Source organism: Ipomoea nil, unplaced genomic scaffold, assembly GCF_001879475.1.
Source record: "Ipomoea nil cultivar Tokyo-kokei standard unplaced genomic scaffold, Asagao_1.1 scaffold2036, whole genome shotgun sequence".
Classification (NCBI taxonomy): domain Eukaryota; kingdom Viridiplantae; phylum Streptophyta; class Magnoliopsida; order Solanales; family Convolvulaceae; genus Ipomoea; species Ipomoea nil.
In genome coordinates, this window is record NW_017618464.1 from 7,353,595 (window position 1) to 7,375,067 (window position 21,473).

General features: G+C 44.8%; 1 protein-coding gene across 1 annotated transcript; it reads right to left on the bottom strand.

Annotated features, from left to right (window-relative positions):
• Positions 1 to 18,823: 18,823 nt before the first annotated feature.
• LOC109147876 lies at positions 18,824 to 20,380 on the bottom strand. The gene has a single exon (XM_019295535.1). It carries the CDS (start codon positions 20,378 to 20,380, stop codon positions 18,824 to 18,826), a length of 1,557 nt encoding a protein of 518 aa, XP_019151080.1.
• Positions 20,381 to 21,473: the final 1,093 nt, after the last annotated feature.

Sequence of the window (21,473 nt, forward strand, 5' to 3'; positions counted from 1 at the left end):
TGAGCTTCTCTTTTGACTGAGACTTGCCCCTAATGTTGAGGACATTGGCCAGTGCTCCCCTTCCAGTCCAATTATCCCACCAAATGCTCACATCTCCTCTTCCTACTTTCCACACCATCTCATTTTCCATCTTGTCCCTGGCCTCCAGCATTCTCCTCCACACATGTGAATCACCATACTGCCAGGTCTAGCACACAGGGTGGGCTCTTGCACAATATTTTGCTTTCAAGAATTCTCCCCATATTGAGCTGTTGGCTCTGAAATTCCACCACAGCTTCATGCCTGCAGCCTCAGCTATAACTTCCAAGCTTGTAAAACCAACACCACCTTCTTCCACAGGCTTGGCCAAGTTAGGCCAAGAGCTCCAATGGTACCTGGCATGTCCATCAATCTGTCCCCAGAAAAAATCAGCCAGGACACCTTCCAGCTTCTTGATCACAGCTTTTGGGGGCCCTATTGCATAAAACACATGAAGTGGGACTGCCTGCAACATAGATTTGATTAGTACAGCCTTGCCCCCTTGGGACAAGTGCCTATTCTGCCAACCTTTACATTTGGAGATCATTTTTGCAATCAGGTCAGAGAATAGGTTCACCCTCTTCCTGCCCACATAAATTGGACAGCCAAGATAGGTGAAAGGAAACTCTTTCTTTTGACAACCAGTGGTCTCTCTCACTTTTCTAACAGCCTCAGGAGTAGCTTTAGAATGCATATAAAATGCATCTTGGCCTTGCTAACTAGCTGACCTGACTGGCTTTCATACAGATTAATTGCCTCCATGGTTCTATCCATTGCCCCCTTCTTACCAGAGGTGAATATCACCATGTCATCAGCAAAAGCAAGATGGTGGATTTGGGGGCCTGCCACTGGTTGTGTGAAACTGGCCCCACTCTTTTGAACAAGCTTAGACAACAATTCAGCTGCCAAAATGAATAGGCTAGGTGAAAGAGGATCACCTTGCCTCAAGCCTCTTGTAGCATGAAAGAACCCTTTTTGTGTCCCATTCACAATCACTGAATACCAAATGTTGTTTATGGTTCTTTCAACCAAGCCAATCCATGTGCCACAGAACCCCAGCCTCATTAACACAGATTTCACACAATACCAAGACATTATATCATATGCTTTATTCATGTCTAGCTTTAGAACAATGTCTTCATTTGAGGCTGTGATTCCATGGCACATCTCCTGTGCAAGCAGAATATTGTCAATAATATTTCTATCCTTGACAAATCCTGCTTGCCAGGGGGATATGATTCTAGCAAGAACAGGAGCAAGCCTTTGCACCATTATTTTAGATATCACCTTACTGCAATAGTTGCTTAGACTTATAGGTCTAAATTCAGCAAATGTTGTTGGATTTGAGACCTTAGGAAGCAGCACTATTGCAGTATGAGTGATAGATCTAGTCAGAGTTTTCCCCTCAAAGAATTCCTGAACAAGCTTACCAAAGTCCTTTTTGATGATGTCCCAGCAAGATTGATAGAACCCTCCCCCAAAACCATCAGGCCCAGCTGCACTAGAAGTACTCATGCTAAACACACTACCCCTTATCTCTTCAAGACTTGGGACTGCAATGAGTTTAGCATTTTCCTCCTTTGTTACAAGCTCCTGCATACATTCAAAAACTAAGGGGTTAGCATGCACCTCCTCCTCTGTATACAGAGATTGGAAGTATTGAATAGCCAGCTCAGCAATTTCATCCTGCCTATCTACCCAGAACCCCTCTCCATTTTTTATTTTGTGGATGTATTGCTTTTTTCTTCTCTCACTCACAATGCCATGGAAGTATCTAGAGTTTCTCTCCCCTTCAATAACCCACTGAGCATGAGCTTTCTGCTGCCAGTAACCCTCTTCTCCGTATTGTGAGACGGGGCAGGGTGCTGCGGGGCCGAGTCAGAGCTATATGCGCTGACCCTCATGTATGGGCATGCGATTGGTCCTGTGGCGCCAACAAAGTGTGCTATATGATGAGATAAGAAGGTTTGATGTTGTGACTGTTATGAAAACGTGACCATAGGATTCTTGCTAGTAAACTATACATGTTTAAATTGTGATTATTGGTTGTGTTTATCTATAACTGTGCCCTATGGCGAGAATCGTATATACTTGGTTATGACTGTAGATTGTGTGTACCCCTATTTGTCAAGTCGGTTCCCTGATTTGAAAGCTAGAGTCTCTTAGGATATATCTTCATGCTTCGAAATGACTTTTCGTATATATATATATATATATATATATATATATATATATATATATATATATATATATATATATGTATATATATATATATATATATGTATGTATGTATGTATGTATTGTATTTCAACGCGTTGGAGTGGGTTACCAGCATCTCTCGCTAAACATATATATTTGGCTTTCAGGCATAGAAGGATAAGTCACTGGAGCGCGCTAGATCTTGGAGCGTAGAAGTAGATAGTTTCCCTTTCGGCCTGCGTGCCATGTTATGCATTTACTTTATTAAGGATATTAGTAGTTGGCCTGTGCACCTGAGTTCTCTAGCTCAGGTGTGGCATAGCACCCCGTACTCTTTATGTTACGTTTTTGGGAATTAATGAGATTTCACCTTCATTTTATAAGTTTTTAAATGTCCTGAAAATCTGGGGTGTTACAGACACCCCAAAAATCCACACTCCAATCCATGAATTAATTGAGTAATTAATTCTATTTCTCTTGAGGAATTGATTCCTAAAATCCTGATTTTTTTTAATACTCAAGGACTAGTATTTGACTAGTCAATCTTTAAGTTGTGTTGTACCTTGTGCTTTGAGAGGAGTTCCCTTGTTCCTTACACTTTCTAAGAGTTAGTAAAGGTATCCTTGTCTTTTCACCAAGAGCTAGTGTTGTAATCTAAACCTAGAAGACTTCTTCATTTCATTCCTTACAATTCCTAGAAAAATATCTCTACATTCTCTCTAGAAAAGAAGAGTAGCTTGTTCTTCAAGCCAAGTGAGACCTTTGTCAAGATTCCAAGTTATGCTTCCAAGATTCAATCTTTCACCTATTTGGGCATCTAGAAGGGTAAGATCTAAGCTTGTCTAGTCTTTTTGGTTCCATCTTAGTTGTCTTTTTCTTAAAGGTAGGATCTTTATGATCTTTTGGTTTGATCTTGAAGTGGGTTTGGCTAGTGAGCTTAGTGGAGAGCTTGTTGTGGTGTAAGAGAAGTCTTTTGGTCTTCAAGAGGTAACCCATGCTCTACAAAACATATTTTGCTTACCTATATATGATTTCTTGGACTCTACTTGTGTTTTGCTATGAAATGTGAGTGTTTATGCATTTATCTTGTGATATTGCATATCTAGAGCTTGTGTTTAGGGTTCCTTTGTGCCATTGCTTGGCATGTTCCTTGGTTCAAGTCATTTTGTTGTGTTTGGTGAGATTTGGTGTGTTTTGGACTTGAATTTGTGTTTGGAGGAGAAAATCCCCGAAGGGATTTGTTGTGATATCGGGACGTTCCCGCGGGCAGAACGGCGGGCGGGGCACCACCCGCCGGCCTACCCGCGGGTACAGCCTCGTGGGATCTTGTTCCCGCGGGCGGGACCACGGGTGGGGCGCTACCCGTAGGTCCACCCGCGGGTACATAGTTGTGGCGATGTCGGGATTTGTTCCCCGTGATTCGGTTGTCTTGGTGTTTGATCTTTTGGCTTCCCATTGTTCTTTTGTGGAACTATTTGAGTGTCTTCTTGATGTTTCGTAGGTCTAGAGCTATATGGTAGGTATCCATGTAGGATCTTTGGTGTCTTGAATCGTGCTAAGTGTTCAACATTGTGTTTCGTTGAACCAAGAGGTGTCTTGTGTGTTCCTCGGAACTATCTTGAGTTTCCCCTTTGTTAAGCATGCTAGTTTGTTGTCTTAATGCTAGCGTGTGCGTTGTTTGTACCTTCCGTTTGGTTGATGATAACTCGTGTTATTCATTGTTGTTGTCGTTGGGTTGTGACCCGTTCCTTGATTGAGTAAGTTTCATACCTTCTTTGCAATCCGTTGATTGATCCGTGTGAGTGGTGGTGCGTGTGTGGCTCTACCTGGATTGCACGATTAGTGGTATGGGACGCTAGTCACCAAGGTATTGCAGCGGTCCTCGTGGTGGCCGTGACGTGATTATGGAGTTGTGTTCCTTCGAGAAAGGTTCACGTGATTGGGGGATAACATTGTGTTATCCGGGCATGTGTTGCCGTGATTGGTGGTGGTTCGTTGGTGGTCTGTTGGTGGGGGACGACGGTCCCGGAGGAATAAGGTTGGACTTGGCTGTACAGGGGATTTCTGGAGGTAATGGTTGGCTTGAAGGTACAAGGTTGGGGGTAGCCATAAGGTTGGAACAGGGCATAAGGAAGGCATATCAACTCGTGATGGGTGATGTCACGAGGGCTTGTGTAGCCGTTGTTGTGTGATCTTCTCTCGTGACGTGTGTAGTCACGGAGGCTTGTTTTGTTTGGCATGTGTTGCCGTTGGGTGAGTCTTTATCCTTGTGTGTGGTTAACCTTTGTGGTTGGGACGTGTTCCCGGTGTTATCTTTGTGAGTAGTGAGTCTTGTGTTGTCTTTTGATCTTGGCTTTTGACTTATATATATGTATTCCATTTCGAAAATGGTTTTTATATCTTATATCTACCTATTTATGATACTTTACGGTATTGGTGGGTTACCAGCATCTTTCGCTGACCGGGCGTCGCCCCGATGTTTATCTTTGTGTTCTTTCAGGTGTTGAGTAGTCGAGCGCGATGTCTAGAGCCTGGTAGCTTAGCACCTGTATCTTTAGACTGTGTTTTTGTGGCCTGCGCGCCAATGGTTTTAGACTGTTTTAGACTTATGTTTTGGGTTAGTGTGATACACTTGCAGATTGTCGCCTTAGCGTTACCTAGTGTGGTATACGTGGCATAACACCCCTGTTTGGATTTCTTTTATCCAATTTCCGTTTATCTTCCGCTGTGCTAGTTTTGTTGTTAATCTGCATGTGTTAAGACTTGTTTTTAGGTCTTGTTGTTTTTGGGGGGTGTTACAGTTGGTATCAGAGCCTAGGTTTTGAGCCTTGGTTTAGAGCCTAGGAAGAGTTAAGTCTAGAATTTCTAGGTGTTTAAGTGTGTTTTTGAGACCTCTAAGCGACCTTAAGAAGCTAAGTGTTAGGCTTAGGGTTCTAGGTTGCACGGTGAGCTGTGTGTTGCTTTCTGTCTTGCTTGCTTGCTTGCTCTTTTGGTAACCTTGTTGTTGTAGCAGAAGTGCGATGCGTCCTCGTCCTCGCGCTCGCTCCCCAGAGACCCCGACCAACGAGCAGCTCGCCCAGAATCTCCATCAACTGACGCAGACGATGCAGTCTCTCAGTGAAGCTCTGTTGAACAACAATCAAGCTGCGCCGCCACCGCCTCCGGTTGGGCACCGCGATGTGGGTCGTTTAGTGTCCGGGCATCGGCCGCCTTCCTTTGCTAGTGAAGAAGACCCTGTAGTCCTTGAAGAGTGGCTACGGGTGTTTGATAAGATTTTTACCGTGGTGGGCTGTCCCGAAGAGAGGAGAGTAGAACTGGCAACGTTCTACTTCTGCCAAGAAGCGGATTTGTGGTGGGTTCATGAGAGTCCGACCTTTCTTGAAGAGCCTGGGTTTGATTGGACCGTGCTCAAGGACAGAATGCGCGAAAGGTTCTACCCAGCGCATGTGCGAGCCGCCATGTTTGATGAGTTCCTTCATCTGCAGCAAGGACCTCTATCTGTGGTGGAGTACCACAAGAAGTTCCTAGAGCTGGCGCGCATCGTGAGGGTGTTGGTGCCTACAGAGCTTGCTAAGGTTGAGCGTTTCGTTGCCGGTCTGAATTATGAGGCACGAAAATCGTTGACGGTGAGTAGACCCAGTTCCCTCAAGGATGCGTATTTGTGTGCCGCGGATCTGTTTCGTGTTTAGCAGCTTTAGAAGAGTTCGCTTGAGTTGGCTAGGAAGAGAGTTGAGAGTGGAGTTTCTTTTGCTTTCAAGAAGCCCCGACCGAGTTTTCCAGCTAGAGTTGTGTCATCTTCTTCTCAAGGACCTGTTAGGGTGGAGCCTCCGATTCAAGCTAAGTCGGTTGGTTATCGCAAGTGTGGGAAGGTGCATCCGGGCCAAGTTTGCTATGGCCAGGTGTTTAAGTGTTTTCGTTGTGGGGTTGCTGGTCATAGCGTCGCGGAGTGTCCCCAGCTTGCCGGTCAGAGAGCGTTGCCGCCACCCCCGGGAGCCGGAGGAGCACCAGGAGGGAGTTCAGGTCGCGGAGCTGTCGGAGTTAGGCCGCCTGGGAGAGTTTTTGTGATGGCGCGTTCGCAGGCGGAGTCGGAGGGTCTGGTGGAGGAGGAGTTAGCAGGTAACCCTTGTTTTTGAGCCTATCCTTGTGTCCCCGAGAGCGTTGTGTTCTTTGTTGCCTTGGGTGTTATCTTGTGTTTCGTAGTTGTCCTTGTTTGGCAATCCTTGGCATGCTTTCCTTGTTAGTTTTTCGTTGGATGCTTAGTATAGACTCTTTTCTTGCTAAGTGTTTCCCTTTAGTTGTTATCTTGTTTGTGGTAGCCATCTATCCTTGAGTTATCTTGTGTGTAGCCCAATCCTTTCACCTTTGGACTTGGTTGTTCTTACAACAATTCCTTGTGCTTTTCCCTAAATTTTCCAAGTATTCTTTGATTTGGAAAATAGCAAATCCCTACCCAAAATCTTTCCTTGTGTAGCCTAAAAGTCAAGCCTAATGTTTAATTGTAGCCCTTGAGTTTCAAACCTTAGCCTATTTCTTTTCTACCCAACCTTTAAACCACTTAAGCCAAATATCTTTCTTGAAACCTAACCAATTTTAATTCCACCTAAACCTTAAATTCCCATTTCCTTTGTTCAAAATCCCCAAATTTAATCATCTTTTTCCCCAATCTCACCCAAATCCCTAATTTCATTTCCCATATTCTCTTCTCTTTTTCCTTCTCCCTACCCGTGAGCTACCCAACACCACCCCACCCCGTCGCTCCTTCGCAACCCGCCACCACCAACCGGCCCGTCGCTGTTCGCCGCCGCCTCGCCGCCGCCGCCGCCATTCTGCTGTGCCGTGTCGCCGAGCAGCGCGCGAGAGAGAGAGAGAGAGAGAGAGAGAGAGAGAGAGAGAGGCAGCGTGAGTGAAGAAGAAGAAGAAGAAGTTGTTGGCTTTGTTTGTTGAGCTTTGGATCATCTCCTACCATGCCTAGAAGGTCAAGTTTGGCTAGGAAAGCGGAATGGGTGGATGCCCATTACCTTGTGCTTGAAGGTAAAGCTTTTGATCCGGAATCTTTTTCAAGTTCCTTGTTGGATTTGCTTAAGTTTCATGGTTTGTTGGATGGGTTTCTCGCCATAAGGGCCGAGACTTACCCGAGTTTGGTGAAGGAGTTTTACCGTCACATGGTTGTGACGAAGGAAGGTGAAAGGCTTGAGATCACCTCTAAGGTGAGAGGTGTGAAGGTTGTGTTGTCTGAGAAGAGGTTGGCTCAGTTGTTGAGTTTGTCTGCTACTGGAGTGGCTCAGTACAGTGGTCATTCTTGGATTAGTACGGATACCATGGGGTACCGTGACTATTTGAGTTATCTGTTTGGCCGTACGAGTGGTTTCACTCAGGCTTCGAGGCCGGAAAGGAAGTGTTTGTCTGCGGAACAAAGGATCTTGGTGATGTTGGTGTCAGATTGTTTGTTGCCTAACAACAATAAGAGCAGTTTGTTGGGTAAGTTGGAGTGTACCTTTGCTTTCTGTCTGAAGAATATGGTTAAGTTCAACCTGCCTGCTTTGATGATGCAACACATGCTGTTTTGCCGGGATCACAATCGGAAGAGTTTGCCGTATGGAATGGTGCTAAGTTGGATTTTGGTTAAGAAAGGTGTTAGTGTGGATGGTTGTCTCCCGAAGGCTGTTGGAAAGATGGTGTTGGATACCGCCAATCTCCGGAGTTGTAATCTGTTTCAGTTGGATAGTGGTGAGTACATCACGCTTGAAGAGGTTGCAAGGAAAGCACCTGTTGAGAGAGCAGAGTTAGCTGCCGGGCTTGGGATCCATGCCAGGAAGTTGAGCCTTGCAGTCTAGAGTTTGGGTGGTGACGAAGAAGTTAAGGAGGAAGCAGATCAAGAAGAAGAGGAAGGAGCACCGGAGACCGCCGAAGCTGAAGTAAGTGAATCAGTCAGTGAGGAGAGCCGGAAAAGGAAAGAAGTTCGCACCAAGAGAGGAGCAGGACGTCGTCTCTTTGCTTCGTTAGCAGAGTAGTTTGATCGTCGAGGGCTTTGCGTTTGTGAAGTCTCAGTTTGTCGCAGTGCATCAGAGGCTGGATCATATTGAAGCTAGTTCAAGTCACAGAGATGAAGCCGAAGAAGAAGAGTCTGAAGAGGCCGAAGAGTCGGAGAGTGAGGAGTTCTAGTGGTGTTGTGGTAACCCCGTTCGCTTCTTCCTTGTTGTTTCTTAACAGTTGTAGCTTGGTGTTAGGCTGTTGTGTGCTTTGTGTGCTTGCTTGTTTTGTTTGTTGCCTTGTTGTTTAGCTAGTTTGTTAGTTGGTGTTTGGGTTAGTTGTTGGGTTCTTGGTTGTTGGCTAGAAGTTGGTTGTTGTGTTGAGGTTAGAGTTCTTGATGCTCAATCTATCCGTTTGTTGACCCCTTGCCAATCCTTGAATCCATAAATGTCTTCTTCTTTGCCTTGGAACTTTGTGATAACTTTTGGAGTTTTGACCAAAAGGGATATTCTTGAAATTTCTTGTCACAATTTTGTTTCCTTGTTACCTTCGTTTTAACTCGTTGTACCCAAGTTTCGGGGACGAAACTTCTTTGAAGGGGGAGAGGATGTGACACCCAAAAATCCACACTCCAATCCATGAATTAATTGAGTAATTAATTCTATTTCTCTTGAGGAATTGATTCCTAAAATCCTGATTTTTTTTAATACTCAAGGACTAGTATTTGACTAGTCAATCTTTAAGTTGTGTTGTACCTTGTGCTTTGAGAGGAGTTCCCTTGTTCCTTACACTTTCTAAGAGTTAGTAAAGGTATCCTTGTCTTTTCACCAAGAGCTAGTGTTGTAATCTAAACCTAGAAGACTTCTTCATTTCATTCCTTACAATTCCTAGAAAAATATCTCTACCTTCTCTCTAGAAAAGAAGAGTAGCTTGTTCTTCAAGCCAAGTGAGACCTTTGTCAAGATTCCAAGTTATGCTTCCAAGATTCAATCTTTCACCTATTTGGGCATCTAGAAGGGTAAGATCTAAGCTTGTCTAGTCTTTTTGGTTCCATCTTAGTTGTCTTTTTCTTAAAGGTAGGATCTTTATGATCTTTTGGTTTGATCTTGAAGTGGGTTTGGCTAGTGAGCTTAGTGGAGAGCTTGTTGTGGTGTAAGAGAAGTCTTTTGGTCTTCAAGAGGTAACCCATGCTCTACAAAACATATTTTGCTTACCTATATATGATTTCTTGGACTCTACTTGTGTTTTGCTATGAAATGTGAGTGTTTATGCATTTATCTTGTGATATTGCATATCTAGAGCTTGTGTTTAGGGTTCCTTTGTGCCAGTGCTTGGCATGTTCCTTGGTTCAAGTCATTTTGTTGTGTTTGGTGAGATTTGGTGTGTTTTGGACTTGAATTTGTGTTTGGAGGAGAAAATCCCCGAAGGGATTTGTTGTGATATCGGGACGTTCCCGCGGGCAGAACGGCGGGCGGGGCACCACCCGCCGGCCTACCCGCGGGTACAGCCTCGTGGGATCTTGTTCCCGCGGGCGGGACCACGGGTGGGGCGCTACCCGTGGGTCCACCCGCGGGTACATAGTTGTGGCGATGTCGGGATTTGTTCCCCGTGATTCGGTTGTCTTGGTGTTTGATCTTTTGGCTTCCCGTTGTTCTTTTGTGGAACTATTTGAGTGTCTTCTTGATGTTCCGTAGGTCTAGAGCTATATGGTAGGTATCCATGTAGGATCTTTGGTGTCTTGAATCGTGCTAAGTGTTCAACATTGTGTTTCGTTGAACCAAGAGGTGTCTTGTGTGTTCCTCGGAACTATCTTGAGTTTCCCCTTTGTTAAGCATGCTAGTTTGTTGTCTTAATGCTAGCGTGTGCGTTGTTTGTACCTTCCGATTGGTTGATGATAACTCGTGTTATTCATCGTTGTTGTCGTTGGGTTGTAACCCGTTCCTTGATTGAGTAAGTTTCATACCTTCTTTGCAATCCGTTGATTGATCCGTGTGAGTGGTGGTGCGTGTGTGGCTCTACCTGGATTGCACGATTAGTGGTATGGGACGCTAGTCACCAAGGTATTGCAGCGGTCCTCGTGGTGGCCGTGACGTGATTATGGAGTTGTGTTCCTTCGAGAAAGGTTCACGTGATTGGGGGATAACATTGTGTTATCCGGGCATGTGTTGCCGTGATTGGTGGTGGTTCGTTGGTGGTCTGTTGGTTGGGGACGACGGTCCCGGAGGAATAAGGTTGGACTTGGCTGTACAGGGGATTTCTGGAGGCAATGGTTGGCTTGAAGGTACAAGGTTGGGGGTAGCAATAAGGTTGGAACAGGGCATAAGGAAGGCATATCAACTCGTGATGGGTGATGTCACGAGGGCTTGTGTAGCCGTTGTTGTGTTATCTTCTCTCGTGACGTGTGTAGTCACGGAGGCTTGTGTTGTTTGGCATGTGTTGCCGTTGGGTGAGTCTTTATCCTTGTGTGTGGTTAACCTTTGTGGTTGGGACGTGTTCCCGGTGTTATCTTTGTGAGTGGTGAGTCTTGTGTTGTCTTTTGATCTTGGCTTTTGACTTATATATATGTATTCCGTTTCGAAAATGGTTTTTATATCTTATATCTACCTATTTATGATACTTAACGGTATTGGTGGGTTACCAGCATCTTTCGCTGACCGGGCGTCGCCCCGATGTTTATCTTTGTGTTCTTTCAGGTGTTGAGTAGTCGAGCGCGATGTCTAGAGCCTGGTAGCTTAGCACCTGTATCTTTAGACTGTGTTTTTGTGGCCTGCGCGCCAATGGTTTTAGACTGTTTTAGACTTATGTTTTGGGTTAGTGTGATACACTTGCAGATTGTCGCCTTAGCGTTACCTAGTGTGGTATACGTGGCATAACACCCCTGTTTTGATTTCTTTTATCCAGTTTCCGTTTATCTTCCGATGTGCTAGTTTTGTTGTTAATCTGCATGTGTTAAGACTTGTTTTTAGGTCTTGTTGTTTTGGTGGTGTTACATTTAGGGTTTAGGTTTTTTTTTTTTTTTTTTTTTTTCAAAAGTCATACTTTATTAATAAAAAAAAGAGAGGCCGAAGCCAAATACAAAGTTCGAAAGGACTTAGACCCCACATGACCAAAATCCAACAAACTAATCTAAACAAAAGTAAATAAAGATTACAGACGAAGGCCCCCGGAGCTATAACATGCGCGGCCCCAAGTCCCATGCTAGCATAACACTAACATTACACCAAATACTAGGCTAAGTAATAATAAATAAAAAATAAAAAATAAAAAATAAAAAATGCTACCAAGTAGTATGTGGTATGTAGACTGCACGCCTGCTCGATGAATGAGAATCAAGTATAGTATGTCAGCATCACAGCCCATCATATAAATGTGTAGATGGGCGACAAGGGGAAAACCCACCTTGCGTGTCACGCGCCATAGCACTTCCCCGCCAGCCGCACCATAGCGTCCCAGCACTATAATGCAATCTGACCGGGCTGCAACCACAACCGCAACATCTCCCGGGGTGCTATTGACTGCCCTGCTACAAAGCAATAATACACACCTCCTCCCCATCTAAATATCTAAATATAAAGGAAAATATTGGCACACAGGCCTAAGTCCAGAAATAGCATAAGTAGTACAAGGCAGCTCACAGGCTAAAACTTCAGCACACAGACCGATATAAAAGAAAACAGAGCAGCCAATAACATCAACCCTGATCAGCACCAGCAACGAACTAGAACCAACCCTAACGGGATTAGCTACTATGGGCCAGCAGCAAGCCTGGACTACCGCCAACGGATTTGAAAAACCCCTACCCGGCCACCGTTCAGCCCGGGCCAGGATGCAATTTCTTACCGCTTGCATCAACATTGAGGCCTGGTCTATCTTAAAAGATGCCTGCAAAGGCGGAACCAAAAAAGCCTATAGACCAGCCAATGCCTCGGAGGCCAGAGAAACAAATACCTGCAAAGATAGAAAACAAGATAGAACAGACAAGCATCATGTTCCCTTGACCCCAACTATTTCAGGGTTTAGGGTTTAGGGTTTTTTTTTTTTTTTTTTTTTTTGTTAGCAAAGATAACTTTATTAATAAGAAAAAGGCATAAAGCCATTACAAGGTCCAGGAGAGTTAGACCCTACATGGCATAAACCCCCTAAAAAACAAGTAAATAAAAATTTCAAACGAAGGCCCCCGGGGCTATAACATGTGTGGCCCCAAGTTCTATGCTAGTCATATAGCTAACAGTAGACCATAGGCTAGGATAAAATACTAATAAAAGCTACTAAGTAAAATGTAGACTGCACAACTGCTCGAAAGGATATAAATGCAAATGTAGCTCATCAGCGCCACAGCCCACCATATAACCGTGTAGATGGATGACAAGGGGAACATCCACCTTGCTTGTCACGCGCCATAGCACCTCCCTGCCAGTTGCACCATAGCGTCCCAGCACTATGATGCAATCCGACTTGGCTGCAACCACAACCGCAACATCTCCTGGGGTGCTATTAACTGCCCTGATAAAAGCAACAATACACATGCTCCCGGCTAAATACGAAGTTTTTTTTTAAACATACAGAAATATCGGCACACAGGCCTAAGTCAAAGATAACATGACTAATACAGAACGGATCACAGGCCTAAACTTCGGCACACAGGCCAATGCAAAAGGCAGCCAATAGCATCAACCCCCGATCAGCACCAACAACGAACCAGAACCAACCCTAACGGGATTAGCTACTATGGGCCAGCAGCAAGCCTGGACTACCGCCAACGGATTTGAAAAACCCCTACCCGGCCACTGTTCAGCCCGGGCCAGGGTGCAATTTCTTACCTCTTGCACCAACGTTGAGGCCTGGTCTATCTCAAAAGATGCCTGCAAAGGTGAAACCAAAGAAGCCTATAGACTAGTCAAGTGCCTCGGAGGCCAAAGAAGCAACCTGCAAAAGATAGGAACATGATAGAACAAAAACACCATCCTGCTCCCTTGACCCCAGCTATTTCCAATAAATTTTACATAAGGTGAGTGTATAAGGTATTAACAGGCTGACGCGAACAAACAGCAAACCCCCAGGAAAGAGATCCGTCCACCCCCACCCCCCTCCCCCCAGAGTCCAGAAGGGACTCAGCTACTATTGGCCAGCAGCAAGCCTGACCAGGTCAACGGATTTGACTAGTCCTGCCCGGTGCACCGTTCAGCCCGGACTAGGGTGCCATGTTGTACCGCCAACACCTTACGTTGAGACTCAGTCCCGACCAGCAGAACCTCATCGCCTCCAAGTCCCGTCCCCCCCGGAGCCCGGAAGGGACTCGGCTACTATTGGCCAGCAGCAAGCCTGACCAGGTCAACGGATTTGATTAGTCCTGCCCGGTGCACCGTTCAGCCCGGACTAGGGTGCCATGTTGTACCGCCAACACCTTACGTTGAGACTCGGTCCCGGCCAGCAGGACTTCATAGCCTCTAGGAACACCTCCCACACTCTCTGTTTTTTAACTCACCCCAACTCTTTCTTTTCCTATCCATCCCTCATTTTACCACTCATACTTTTTCCCTCATTTCTTTTCTTTCTTTTCTCGTTTTCTCAAATCCCTTTTCTTTGTTCGTTTCATTTTTTTTATTCATCTCTTTTTCATTTTTCTTTTCATTTCCAGCATGAAGTAATAGTACATGAAAGATAAATAAGGAACATAAAGAAGCGGCTCGCAGGCCAAAATACAGGCATGCAGGCCCACACAAAGTACAGGAGTTCAAGGCGGGTTTAGGGTTTTTTTTTTTTTTTTTTTTTTAAGCAAAGATAACTTTATTGATAAGCAAAGGCATAAAGCCATTACATGGTCCAGGAGAGTTAGGCCCTACATGGCCTAAACCCCCAAAAACAACAAGTAAATAAAAATTACAAACGAAGGCCCCCGGGGCTATAACATGCGTGGCCCCAAGTCCCATGCTAGCCATATAGCTAACACTAGACCATAGGCTAGGATAAAAATACTAATAAAAGCTACTAAGTAAAAAGTAAACTGCACAGCTGCTCGAAAGGATGTAAATGCAAACGTAGCTCATCAGCGCCACAGCACACCATATATCCGTGTAGATGGATGACAAGGGGAACAGCCACCTTGCTTGTCACGCGCCATAGCACCTCCCTGCCAGCTGCACCATAGCGTCCCAGCACCATGATGCAATCCGACCGAGCTGCAACCACAACCGCAACATCTCCTGGGGTGCTATTGACTGCCCTATTAAAAGCAACAATACACATGCTCCCGGCTAAATATAAAGTTTTTGTTTTGTTTTGTTTTGTTTTGTTTTTTAATAAAAACTGTACATTTATTCCAACAAAAACCAAGAGTCTACAAGCATACGCCATAGTCCCAAAAGTGGACTATGGCTCAAATAAGTCCTTGGCCTTTTCGGCCATAACAACAACACAAACAAAATCATATATATACAAGGGGTGGTCCGAAAGTGACCACCCCCAAGAAGAACTCCCAACTCATCAAATGAGCAAATATGTAAACTAAGGCTAATAAACTCAAACTAAAAGGATTCCAAGGTAGATTCTAGCCTTAAGGCCCCAATCCTCACAAACTCATCCTCAATCATAGTCAAAATAGGCTCCCCGTCCCACACAAGTGCTGGGAACGATGCCTAAGCTCATGAATCCAATCTATTTTAGTCTACCCCTACTATCCTCAAGTCAAAGTCCAATCCCCTCCGGCACGGCGTACCGTGGTTTAGCCCGAGGGGACTTTTGCGGGTCCCGGCTTGAGCGGTAGTACTCACCACCCCCACCCTCGTGCCCAAGACCAACTCCCCTCGGCATATCGTACTATGTTTTGCCCGGGGGAGCTTTTGAGGTCCCGACAGGAGCGATGGCTCCCTCCCCTACAACCCTTAGGCCAAAGGTCAACTCCCACGGCACGGCGTACCGTGTTTTAAGCCCGGGGAACCTTTATGACCCCGACCTAAGCGATGGTTATCCTCCAACTCTCCCCTTCCCTCAAGACCTTCATCTTTTCCCTCTTTCTTTCTTTTTATCATATGCATTTTCCCCCTTATTCCCCCTCATCCACCAATCATACTCTCTTGATCTTTCTTTTTTCCATCTTTCTCTTTTTTCCCATTCTTCCTTTTTTCCTAACTTATGGATCCAATAGAGCTAAAGACACTCCCAACTCCGAGTGTGTGCTATACTTGGAGCCTACAAAGACCCCACCATTCATGGCACAAACCCAAATGGGCCCCTAAGGCTAAAAGCTACCCCAAGAATCTCTTCTAGCGAGCTTTTTGCCCCAGGAAACAAATATGCACATAATAGAACCGGGATCTCTTTAACCTATATCAACCAAGGCCTTCATCTTCAATATTCCATCCATCTGCAAAACAACATCCACCTGCAAAACAAAATGGCTTCATTTCTACCCATTGTAGATCCACCAAACAACATCTGCCCCGCAAAATTGCTGTTAGTACCCTCAGCATACTGTTTCACCCTCAGAACTGCCCAGCAAGCAGCCATCATTGGGCCCATGAGCCACTGGGGAACAGATCTCGGTTATTCCTAAACCTGCTCCCCAGGCCTGTGCACCTTCAAGTCTGCCCAGGCAAGCAGCCATCATTGGGGTTTCATGCATCCTCTAAGACTGGTAGGTGGGCAGAACTGGTCTCAGTTGGCCTCAACATCATTAACCAATTCCCCCTCATTAAATCAGCTTAACTGTGCACCCCTCCAAACTGCCCATATAGCAGTCTATCACTGGGATGCACTACCCAAAGGTTGGACAGAAAGTGCCTCTACCATTTGGCTTCCCAGGCACATTCTCCATCTTTATCAAGAAGCTTAGAGGCTCATTCTTGGGCAGAACAGACCTCAGTCCTTCACCTCACTGATCTGCTCCCCAAGGTATTAGTGCCCCTCTATTCACACAGACCAGCATTATGAGCAGAACATCCCTCACCTCCACAATCTTGGATCTCATTAGAATGTTCCCTCAAGCAAACAAACTTGGAATGAAGGCAGCTCTACACCTCCCTTATATCTCCCTCCCCTTACTTTTCTCTCTTCCTTTTTCTCATATTCTCACCACTCTTTCAACCCCTTATAACCCCTTTCTTTCTGAGGAAGAGCCACAGATCTGCTCTTATCTCCTTCCTTATAACACCCTCACCACCCTCAAAACTCTCATTAACCCCTTCCTTGTGCCACCCTCAAAATAGATTCTCCCTTCAAAACCATTTCATGCCTTCCTTATACTCCCTCCATCCCCTTTCAATAGGCCAGGGGCACATAACCCTCAGTTATCATCATTGGGTTAAGAACCCTGGACTCACTCTTAAACTCCATCATCACTCAGATCCCAGGGACCCATGTCTTAGACCCAAGCCAGAAACCATTCATCTTACAAAATCAGGCCCAGGAGCAAAAGAGAAATGGGGAAGTCCTTCCAGAGCAAGTACTCTCCAGAACCCTGATGGCAACCCCTCATATCTATTAAAAATGATATCCATGCCCTTACAGCTTTCTGCCAAACATATAGCCACACAATTAACCTGGCTACTATATTTCTTCCAAACCACATTTATCTCCTGTGGAGGCTGGCATAAACTCTGTTCAAAACCAAAGTCCTCCTCCATTATAACATTCCCTATCTTCTTTCTTCTGCACCAGGCCCAACAGTCCTGGATCATGATAACAAGAAGGGATCTGAGATCTAATTTATCCCTCTCTTCATAAGCTCCAGCCAATCAGAACTGACCCCTGCAGTTCCTTATAAAGAAACTGCATCCTTTCCCATCTCTATTTGTTGCCACATTGATTTTGACCCACCCTTTCTCTGGTCTACACCACCCAGCCTTCTTAACAAGCCTCATACAACTAAAACTATCAGCCTTCTTTAAAATAAACTTCCAATTAGGAGGAATAGGCTCCCAAGCAGGCCATCTCCTCCCTATGCATTCTGCCATGTCCCTTGCCACTTTGAAAATCACCCTTTTGACAGAAGGTAGGTCACCTCCATACTTGCATTGAGTGAAGTGAACCCACAACTCCCAAACCACAAGCATTGGAAACCTCTCAGCTATGAATCTCATCATTCTATTCTTCCATCTCCCTTTCCACCAGGCCTGGCAGACTTGCCTTATCCCAAATATCTGAACTCTAAATCCCATAGATCTTGCAAAGAAGCTCCAAACTTCCCTAGCAGTTTCACCTCTGCAGAAAATGTGCTGCAAGCTACAGAAGTCAGGCTGCACACAACAAGGGCATCTAGACACTATGTTGTATCCAAACCTTATCATATGCTCATCAGAAGGTATCTTACCCTTGAAAACTCTCCATGTTAAAAAAAACCATTTTCCATGCTACCCCCTTGACCCACAACCTTCTGCACCATGTCAAATCAGCATTCCTGCTTGCCCAATCCTGTTCTCTCATCATCTTCTTTGCAGTTGCCAAGCTAAAGTCCCCTTCAGTTGGCTTCCAAACAATTTTATCCTTGACCCCAGGCCTGAGATTAACTCTTCTGTTCCAGCCTTGGATCCCCCATCTACTTAGATCCAGATTTCCATCTACTACAGCATATCTCAACTTGTCTTTTTCCTTTTCCATCCCATTCAAGTTCATAGTCCTAGCTAAGGCACCCCCTCCAGTCCAGTCATCCCACCACAAACTTACCTCACCTGCCCCCACAGTCCAACCAATTTGAGCATCAGCCTTGTCTCTTACCTCCACCATCCTTCTCCAAATGTGGGAATCACTATACTGCCATCCCTTGACCACAGGGTTGGACCTACTACAATACTTAGCCATCATATACTGGCTCCACATGGATTCCCCCTTCCTAAAATTCCACCACATCTTAACTGTTGCTGCATCAACCATCTCTTGCATCCCTGTGAAGCCTACCCCCCCTTCATTCACAGGCTTAGCCAAATTTTTCCAAGAACTCCAATGATATCTAGGCTTACCCTCAGTACACCCCCAAAAGAAATTAGCAAATGTTTTCTCTATCTGTTTTATTACTGCTTTTGGGGGGTTCATTGCATAGAAAACATGGGATGGGATAGCTTGTAGCACAGATTTAATTAAAACTGATTTCCCCCCACCCCTGGGACAGCAGCCTTGTTTGCCAGCCCTTACATCTACTTGTTATCTTTGAAACCACAGATTCAAACAAGTTCACTTTCTTCCTCCCCATGTAGATTGGGCAGCCAAGGTATGTGAATGGGAATTCCCTAAATTGGCATCTTGTAAGCTCTCCCACTCTTTCCACCACCTCTCCTATGGTATTCTTATGCATGTAAAAGGCACTTTTCTCTCTGTTAACCAGTTGCCCAGACTGCCTCTCATACATCTCCAGCACCCTCATAGTCTCCTGAATACCTCCCCACTTCCCTGTGGTGAATACAATCATGTCATCTGCAAAAGCTAAGTGGCTCACTTGAGGCCCCTTCTGAGCTGTGAAAATAGAGACATTTCCCTGTTTATTAACCTGGATGGAAGATCAGCTGTTAGCACAAAGAGGCTAGGGGATAATGGATCCCCTTGCCTTAAACCTCTAGTAGAATGAAAGAAACCTTTTTGTGATCCATTTACCACAACAGTGTACCAGATATTATTAATAGTTCTATTCACAAGGTCTACCCATGCATCACAAAAACCCAACACCTTTCAACACAGAAGATATACACCCCCAATCCAATCTATCATATGCCTTAGTCATGTCCAATTTTAAAATAATATCCTCACTATAAGTTTTCATGCCATGACAGATTTCTTGGGCCAGAAGCACATTATCAATGATACTTCTTCCCTTCATAAAACCTGCCTGGTTAGGTGATATAATCCTAGTGAGGATATCTGCCAACCTAACCACCATGACCTTGGTTATCACCTTGCTACAAAAATTACTCAGGCTTATGGGCCTAAAATCACTGAAACTTGAGGGGTTAGGAGTCTTTGGAATTAGCACAATTGATGTGCTAGTTATTGCTTTTGTTAGACTCTTCCCCTCAAAGAAACTTATTACCATTACAATCAGGTCTTCCTTGATTATATCCCAGCATGATTGGTAGAACCCCCCTCCAAAACCATCAGGGCCTGGGGCACTGTTTGCCCCCAAGCTAAAAACACAGCTTTTGATTTCTTCCTCAGAGGGTGCTCCAATCAGCCTTTGATTTTCCTCAGGAGTCACCAGCACCTGCAAACAATTAAGCACACTTTGGTCAGAGGAAACTGCCTTAGCAGTGTACAATTTTTCAAAGAACCTCACATCCAGCTCCCTTATTTGTTCCTGATCATCCACCCAAACTCCCTCTTCATTTTTTATTCTATGAATTATTTGCTTTCTCCTTTTTTCCCTCACCAAGCCCTGAAAGTATTTTGTGTTTCTTTCCCCATCTACCACCCACTGAACATGAGCTTTCTGCTGCCAAAATTTCTCCTCTATCACCACCTGCTTCTGCAACTTAGCCTGAGCTAATTTATATTCCATCAGATTTTCCTGTGTTGGATTATTCTGTAGAGCATCTTCCACAACCCTTACTTTCTCTTCTAACTCCTTAACCTTATCAAAAATGTTTCCAAACACAGTCCAATTCCATTCAATCAGGGCAGATTTGACCCTTTTAAGTTTTGAGACAAACCTATACATAGCATTCCCCTCCACCCTTCCTTCCCAAGTCTGTTGAACTATTGTCAGAAATTGCTCATGCTCAGTCCAGGCATTGATAAAAGTAAAGGGCCTTCTGCTTGAAAATACCTGAGTTTCCAGGTCCATAACTAAAGGGGCATGGTCTGATGTCACCTTGGATAAATGTTGTACATAAGTTTTCAAAGATCCCTCCCATTTTTCACTCACCAAGGCTCTATCCAATCTCTTCCAAATTGCCTGACTACCCTCTATCCCATTCCACCAAGTAAAGGGATTACCATAGTATGATACCTCCCTCAAACTTGCATTGTCCACACTGTGCTGAAATTCCCTATTCTTAGCTATCTGGTAAGGCAGACCCCCTTGCTTCTCTTCACCCTTCAAGATGCAGTTAAAATCCCCCAAGACTGCCCAAAGACCCTTTCCCACCACCCCCCTTGCCATATTTTCAATTTGATTCCACACTACTTGTCTAATCCTTCTGTCACAATCTGCATACACAAATGAGAGGAAAACTTCCCCAATTTCAGGCAGCTCCACCTGCAGAGTTACCATCTGAGTGTCAATTTCCCATATCTAAGTTTTAACATCTCCAGTCCAAAATATCCAGATCTTTTTATTGCCAAAGCATCTACTGCTATCCAACCCAACAGTCATAGCAAATTGACCTATCTGACTATGGTCCCTAAAAGGTTCCAGGAGACACATAACCTTTGGATTGAATACTCTCACCAAGTTTTTGAACCTGTGAGAGGAGCCTTGGGAGCCCACTCCTCTCACATTCCAACAAAGAATCTTCATTTAAAGCCTTGAAGGAGGGAATCACCCTCCTTAAACCTGGATCTGGTCAGCCTCCCAACAGTGATGTCAGATGACTGATCCACATTAAGTTGTTTCAGAATTTTGCTGTTTTGCTCCTTCACTTCCTCCTGTTTAATCTCTTGATTCTCAATCTCATCTCCTGGATCAATATCAGCCTTTTCCCCTTTACCATCTATCTCATTGCCCCTCTCCTCATAAATCTCCTCCCAGGTATTAGAAGCATCCCAATCTTTTCCACTTTCCTTATCTCCCAGGCTTCTGTCCTGTTCATTGTTATCATTTTCTGTTCTGTTCTCAATTGTTATTCCTACATTACTCTTCCCAGTTTCAGAGACATTTTCTTTTTGTCTTCCCCAACCTCCTATAGTCTCCTGATTCTTTTTCACCCCCTCCTTTTCCACCATTTCTCTCAATATTTCCCTCCCTCTCTCCACATTTATTTCATCCTGATCTTTAATCACCTTACCCTTATTCTTCATTTCAGATTTTTTGTTTTGATCCTTTGCCCAAGTATTTTTTTCTTGCCTCATTTTCTGGAGCATATTTCCACCCTTGAAGTAACTCATCATCACTTTTCACTTGTTCCCATGGGCCACCTCTTCCCCTTCCTCTCCCTCTACCCCTATTCATCTGCCCTCCTCTACCCTATTGCCAGCCTCCTCCCTGGTTATTGTCCCTCCTCCCTCTGCTACTTTCCCCTTTCATTATATTTCTTCCTTTTTCCAGGTTTTCTGCAGTAGGCCTCCCCTGGCTGGCAGCTCCAGTTTGAGCTTCTGTAGGTTTAAAGTTTCCCAGTCTAGCTTTCTGTCTGCAATGCTCCTCAGAG

Coding starts and splice junctions, on each gene's coding strand:
- LOC109147876 (XM_019295535.1), bottom strand. CDS start 20,380: ATGGTAACTCTGCAGGTGGAGCTGCCTGAAATTGGGGAAGTTTTCCTC.